The 7331-nt window shown below is 32.6% G+C and overlaps 1 protein-coding gene across 1 annotated transcript; it reads right to left on the bottom strand.

Annotated features, from left to right (window-relative positions):
* Positions 1-1899: 1899 nt before the first annotated feature.
* Positions 1900-3033, bottom strand: LOC113001899 (uncharacterized). The gene has a single exon (XM_026128771.1). It carries the CDS (start codon positions 3031-3033, stop codon positions 1900-1902), a length of 1134 nt encoding a protein of 377 aa, XP_025984556.1.
* Between the last annotated feature and the right edge of the window lie 4298 nt (positions 3034-7331).

The raw sequence follows: 7331 nt of genomic DNA, 5'->3' as shown, positions 1-7331 counted from the left end.
TCAAGAGTTGATTACTTGAATAAGCTTTCACTTGAAATATTAATTAGTCAATTAAACCATAATTTAGTTATAATTGTAACCTATTGTATTATGATTATGAAGCACAAGTTTTATCAATATATTTTTTGAAACAATCGTTATTTTCTTTAACACCTAAAGGGTAAAAAAAGGAAAAGAACACCTGAATAATATTTTTCCAAAAATAGGCACTGAGGCACAATTTTGGCTTTAATTTGGGGTTTTGACCCATCACAACCTTAATCTAAATTTTGAATCATCCATACACTCCGCGCCTGAAGTTTCATTTTTGGCTCTACCCTCTAATCATAAATTAACTAGAACCGCCATCAACATTAAAAATTCCATAGCTTCCATAGTTGAAACTCAAAATTCCCCCTCTTTTTATTCTCATTGAATAATGAATATATATATCCAACACCATATGACCCACAATCCATCAACACACAACAACCACCTTTTGTGTCACTGAAATTTGTTACAAATGGAAGCCAGTGACATTGCCACTATATAATTGACCATAGTAACAAGGAGAATGCTATGAAGCACCGACACCGACACGGACATCAGACATGGACACGTGGACACCTGAAATGTTGAAAATGTAGGACATGGACACGACTATATATATATATATAATTAAATAAAATAAAATTACATAAAATTAAATATGAGCGATATGCGTAAAAGATCTAAATTGAAAATCAAGATTTATATATTCATCATCATCTCAAAAGAACTTTTCCTACGATAATGAGTCACAAAAAATACTAAAAATTATAAAGCAAGATGATGAATTAGCAACTTCAAGTCTTCAAGAATTCCACAAACTAGTCATCATTGAAAAAGATACCCTCTAACTCTGGTTCATCTAAAGACAAACTAGCAATTTCAAGAATACCACAATCATCAAGTGACCCAAAATCATCTCCAGCTACATCCCACATTTTAGTTTCCTCTTGATGATATTGTGGAGTATTCCTTGAGAGAAGTCGTAGGTTGCTATGAACAAATACTAAATCTTCAGCTCTATGTGGTGTCATCTTGTTTCTCTTTAAAGAATGGATAATTGAATATGTACTCCAATTCCTTTCACAACAAGAAGATGAACAAGGTTGCGCAAGTAGCTTAAGGGCAATCTTTTGAAGTATTGGAGCATTAATGCCATGAACTAGCCACCAAGCTTTTGGATCCATTTGACCTCTATCATTTAAAGAATCAAGATCATCAAAACCTTCTCTTCCATCCGAGAAGTTGGCAAACTCAATATTCACTTTCCTCCTTACATCCACATCAAGAAAGAACCTCTTGAAGCATTTTAATCTTTCACGAGTGAGTTCCATGTCTTAATGTGGAGGAACTCGATTAGAATCTTCACTTAATCATTCATGACTATAATATCTACAATTAAAAAGAAATATATACATGATTAAAATTTAAGTAATTCTAAAAAAATGTAAGTAAAAAAGTATAGAGTCAATTACCAAGGATTTAAAGAATGAGCTAAAAAATGGAGATGAGTGCTACTCTTAGTCCAACGGTCAATTAATATGGAGTGCACTACCTCATAAAAGGTTGATCCTTCACTCTCCTCCTTTCTCTCATATTGATATATGGCATTCTTCACCTTTTCAATCATTGAATCCCACATCTCATATACTAGATGGAGAGATGAAGCTTTTGTATCCGTTCTTCTAAGAACATCATATATAGGGCTAGTGAAAGAAAGAATATAATCAAACTTATCCCACCATTTATCATCTAACAAAGTATCTTTCACAAATTTAGCCTTTGCAACATCATTTTCCTTATAAGAAGACCATTGGTCACTAATGACCATCTCTTGGAGTCCTTTCTTCAATTGCTTGAATCTCTTGAGCATTACAATAGTGGAGGCAAATCTTGTTGAGCAATGGATAACAATTTCAATGAATTGAATGAATTGAAAATTGATAGTCTCATAGAGTGACTCATGACAAAGTTTTTCACAAACATTGCATCATTCGCAATTTGGGTGATCCAAGAACATTCTTCATAAGCAACATTATTTTTTTCTGTATTCTTGGCTGCACATATGTTCTTCAAAGCAAGATTTAATGTATGGACAACACATGGAGTCCAATAAATGGAAGGAAACTCAGCCTCAATTATTAAACTTGCTGCTTTACAAACGGCTGCATTATCCGTCACAATTTGCACAACATTTGAGTGTCCAACCTCCATAATTACCTCCCTCATATGTTTGGCAATGAAATCCTTGTCTTTGATCTCATTTGAACAATCAATGGCCTTTAAAAACATAGGTCCACTCTCCGTGACAACCATGAAATTAATAAGAGATCTTCTTTGCGGGTCACTCCATCCATCACTAACAATGCTCACACCCTTCTGGCTCCATGTATTTTTAATTGGTTGTAACAAATTCTCCACATGTCTTCTCTCGTTTTGAAGTAATGTTGTCCTTAATTTATTATAACCTGGAGGTTGGTAACCACTGATCTGATTGTTGGCAACATAGGCAAATGCCTTCCTATAATGGGGATTTCTTGCTAAATGAAAAGGCAGCCCTGAAGAGTAAAACATCTTAGCAATTTCATGATCAAGTGTCTCTCTAGCTTGCAAATTAAAGACATTTTCTACAGATGATGTCTTTCTCTTTTTTGGATCAACACCAAGAGTGTTTGTATCCATTTGGTGTTGAGTAGAAACCAGAGGTAATGACACAAATTTTGTTTTTGACCTCTCCACCCTCAATGTAGCCTCATTGTCTATCTTCTTCAAATCTATAAGTTTGGCAACTATTACCTTTTGACAAACTCTAACTCCCTTTCCTGTCATCTTCAACAAGTGTGCCCTCACTCTAGTGTAAGACCCATTAAAGGTAAAATCACAAATATTGCATTTTATCTCGTAATTTCCACCACCAACTACACTTTTTATCTTTGTAACATAGGTCCATAAAGGTTTGGTATCATCATCTTGTTCTTTAGCTTGACTAGGACTAGAAGCACTCATCTCTACAACAATTTAAAAAAAATAAAAAATTAATGTAAATAATTTCTAAATAAAAAACAAACAACAAAAAGCAATTTGTAATCAATGTTGACCGGGAATGTGAAAATAAATACGTTCCAAAAACATGTACATGACAAATACATAACAAATTTATCTCCAACTTAACTAAAAAGAATAATAAAGATTTAGAAGCTCCTCGTGCTGCATAGTTCATGTATGGTTTGTTTGAAATTTGAAATAAGATGGATAAATAATTAAATAGTGAAGTTGACTATTTCACAACAAAAAAGGTAAATGCATTTAGAAGCTCCTAGACGTTGGCATGTCATATTCTAATGAATAAGCCTTTGTAAAGTGGTATGTGTGTGTGAGAGAGAGAGAAAACAACCTTTACAATAAAATAAAGTGGAAGGCCTACGCGTTTTTTCAATGAGAAGTTGTTTTTTACAATAAAATAAAGGTAAATGCATTTAGAAGGGAAAAGTGGTATGTGTGTGTGAGAGAGAGAAAACAACCTTTACAATAAAATAAAGTGGGAATGAAAATAAGATAGTTGTTTATTTTTGGTCGAAGAGATATACATTTTGACTGTGCCAACATTGGTACAATTTATTTGTTTAGGTAGGTACATTTGATTAATCGGTATACGGTGTTATTGAAGGCTCGAAAATTGATTTGAAAATTCTTTCATATTTGGTGTTGTACTTGTCATGTCCATTCATGAAAAAGGTATTTTGTTTGCACTAGTCCTACTAGACCGATTAAGTTTTCACATATACCAATAATAATGAGGAAACAAGTGACTAGGTAACAAAAAATAGTGGCTTAATTTGCAAGAAGGAAAAGAAAGAAAAAAAGGGTTTATCTCAAAAGTGATGAAAGCTAAAGGATAATAGACGTTGGAAGCTTGAAAGGAATGAGGTTTTGTGGGGTTTCTCTTTGTCTACATGTCTTTTGAGGGAATTAAGAGATGCCCCATATTGTCTTTCAGTATCAAAGAAACTAACGTTTGTCACAGAATCCACCAATATATAATTAATTAATTAATTAATTAATATATAGTATATGTTTAGTGGGGCTTCTCACTTGACCTTTACCAAAACCAATACAAAAAGAAAAGGATGGGAGTGCGATAAGGTGGACAGTTGTTTATCTTTTGAAATAAGATGGATAAATAATTAAATAGTGAAGTTGACTATTTCACAACAAAAAAGGTAAATGCATTTAGAAGCTCCTAGACGTTGGCATGTCATATTCTAATGAATAAGCCTTTGTAAAGTGGTATGTGTGTGTGTGAGAGAGAGAAAACAGCCTTTACAATAAAATAAAGTGGGATACTTTAAAGGCCAACGTGCTGAGAAGTTACTTTTTACAATAAAATAAAAAAAATGGAGAAACGTGTAATACCCAGCAGATAATAGCCAAAGAGAGAGAATGTGTAAATGTTTAAAGAATAAAGTGGAAAACCAAAGGCATCAGGCAGCAAGAAAAGAAAAGAAAAGCTTGCGGGGAAGGAAAACTAGAGGCATCAGGCAGCAAGAAAAATCAGAGAAGAAATAGGAAGCAAAGCTTACCTGCGCGGGGAAGGAAACCAATGCGGCAATGGAGGCGCTTGCGGGAAGAAGAAGGAGAAGACACAGAACGACAGGAGAGGTATTTTTTTTGTAAGCATTTTAAAATAAATAATAAAAAAACCTAAGGCTCTTAATGGGCTGCAACGCGTGTGTCTACGTGGTGGGCCGCGTCTAACCAGAGGTGTCTTCCTGTTCAACCGCGTCCGGTGACGGCGGAGGCGACGGACACCGCGTCGCACCGGAGTCGTACGCGCATGGGTGTCTGGTGCGAGTTCGACGCGGGACACGCCGGTGATGAGCCGCGTCCGTGTTTCATAGGGAGAATGTTCCTCCAGCATGTAACACCGACAAAGTCAAGAGAAAGAATCACAACAATCCAAAGCCCAAGAAGAGGGTGCCTCTGGCTGACATCACTAATCGCTTCAACAATTCTGCTACAACTACCTTCACTCTTGCCCACCAACAACAAAGTGGAGTTTCTGTTCTTTTTGGGAGGACATTGAGGATGGGTTTCAGATAGTCATTATGTCATATCATGAAAATTGAATTCAATTTTGTATTTCTTTCCTTGATTAGTTCACACCAATTGCAATGATATAATTTGAGAAGAGGAACAAATACACTGCTCAAAATCTTCATATTATGAATTTGAATAGAATTGTGTTGTTCATACAATAAAAATGTTTTGTTTGATTTCTATGACTTTTTATCCCTTCATTTATTAAATCTCGTTTTTCTTTTAGTTATAAGATGTATTCTATACGATTTGTTGCACAAATAACATTTTTCATTTGAAAATGTTGGTATTTTTATTTGTGCTACTTTTATTTCGTCATTGTTGCTCTTGAATCTACATTTTCTCTCCCTATTGAGGGCCTTGTCGAGGAAATTTTATAATTAATTAATTGTGGATAAATGCAAAGAATTGCATTATGTAACGTACTAGATTATTTTTTTTAGAATAATTAAAAAAATGTAACATACTAGATCTAAATTGAACATCCCCATGTACGTAATGTAATGCATCGTATCTATACATAGACAAAAAGAGTAACAAAATATTAAAATAAGTTTTTTATAAATAGAGAAAAGAATTTTAAAAGTAAGTATTTACTTTTTTACATTTATGATTCATGAGAATTAAGTCCTTTATTATTCATAAAGAATCATAATTGTTTGGTATCGTGGTCCATATATAATACAAAAACAATAACTAAAGTCTAAATGTCATAAAGGATTTATAGAATACAAATAATTAATTACTTCAATTCAATAATCAATAGTTTTGTTTTTCTTTATTTTTTATTTTGTTTTAATGAGCAAAATAATCCAATATTAAGGCATGATAATAAATTATTTGCAATATGGTGTACTTTTATTCTAATTAATTATTTGAATCAGCCAAAGACTTCCATATTTTATTCTAATAAGCTAATACCCAATTATTTCATTGGCCATAGTTGATTTTTTGATTCCTAATTAAATGTTAAATGTTAGTTTACATATGAAAAAATAAATGTTTGTAAAAAATTTAATGTCTTTTGAAATTCTAAAACATCAATATCATTGTCACATTAAGTGTTCAAATCCCAAGACTTGTATTCAATCAACTCGTTTTCATAAAATAATTGGCTTGAGTTCAAGCAAGATTACTCTTACATATTACTATAGATCACTATTAAAAAAAGACTTTTTAACGACGGATTTCAACCGTCGTTGAATATAACATCATTAAAAATCAAAGTTTCTTTATGACGGTTGTTACAATAACCGTCTTAAAAAATTGGAAGTTTTTAAACAGCTAATAACCGTTAAGTGAAAGTCTTTCTAAGACAGTTATTTACAAATAACCGTATTAGAAAATAAGAATTTTTAGACGGTTATTAGTTATTAACCGTCTTAGAAAACCTTTCATTTGAAGTCTTTCTAAGACGATTATTCCTATTAACCGTTTTAAAATCCTTACTTTCTAAGACGACTATTTGTTAATAATCGTCTTAGAAACAATAAAGCTATTAATTGTAACGACCCAAACAAATTAGTTAGGTATAATTTTAATTGTACAAGCCAAACAAATTAAAAACCTTAAAACATGTTGTGCTACACACCGACACAAATATATGAAATGTCTAAGAATATTATATGAAATTAAGTAAAAGGCATATATACTTTTTTTGGTGAAAAAAATAGGAAATATGGTGGCTACTCCATTCAATGACTAAAGCAACACAAATCAAACATAAATTAAAACATTAGAACCAACCACATTGGAGTAAAATGACATATTTTTTTAAAATATTATGCATTGGATGTAAATTGGGAACTTTTTAGAATACTTTAACTACCTTGGTCCTAATAAATTAAGGAAAAAAGTAGTAATGGAGGGGCATTTAGGCTAACTTGGATCAGTTAGCCATTCAAATTGCAGCATGTCCAATTCAGGCCAACATTTTCCCTTTAAACCTTTTCCTTCTATTAAATTAGATGTAGCAAAATCTCTGAAAGAGTGAAAGATAAATCAAAGATGTACATAATTTGAAGGTAGAGTAGCAGAACAAAGGTGGAAGGACACATATTTTGATATCAAACATAGAAAAGATTGCTGACCATTCATCCCAACCATCTTAGCCATTTATGGTTTTGCACTGAATTTTGCAGTATACCTCTGACACAAATGTTATTTCACCCAAATCTAAGTTATCACCACAAGTTTCACTTGAACAA

This window comes from Glycine max, chromosome 6 (genome assembly GCF_000004515.6).
Source record: "Glycine max cultivar Williams 82 chromosome 6, Glycine_max_v4.0, whole genome shotgun sequence".
Taxonomy (NCBI): domain Eukaryota; kingdom Viridiplantae; phylum Streptophyta; class Magnoliopsida; order Fabales; family Fabaceae; genus Glycine; species Glycine max.
This window is presented reverse-complemented; position numbering and strand designations above follow the sequence as displayed.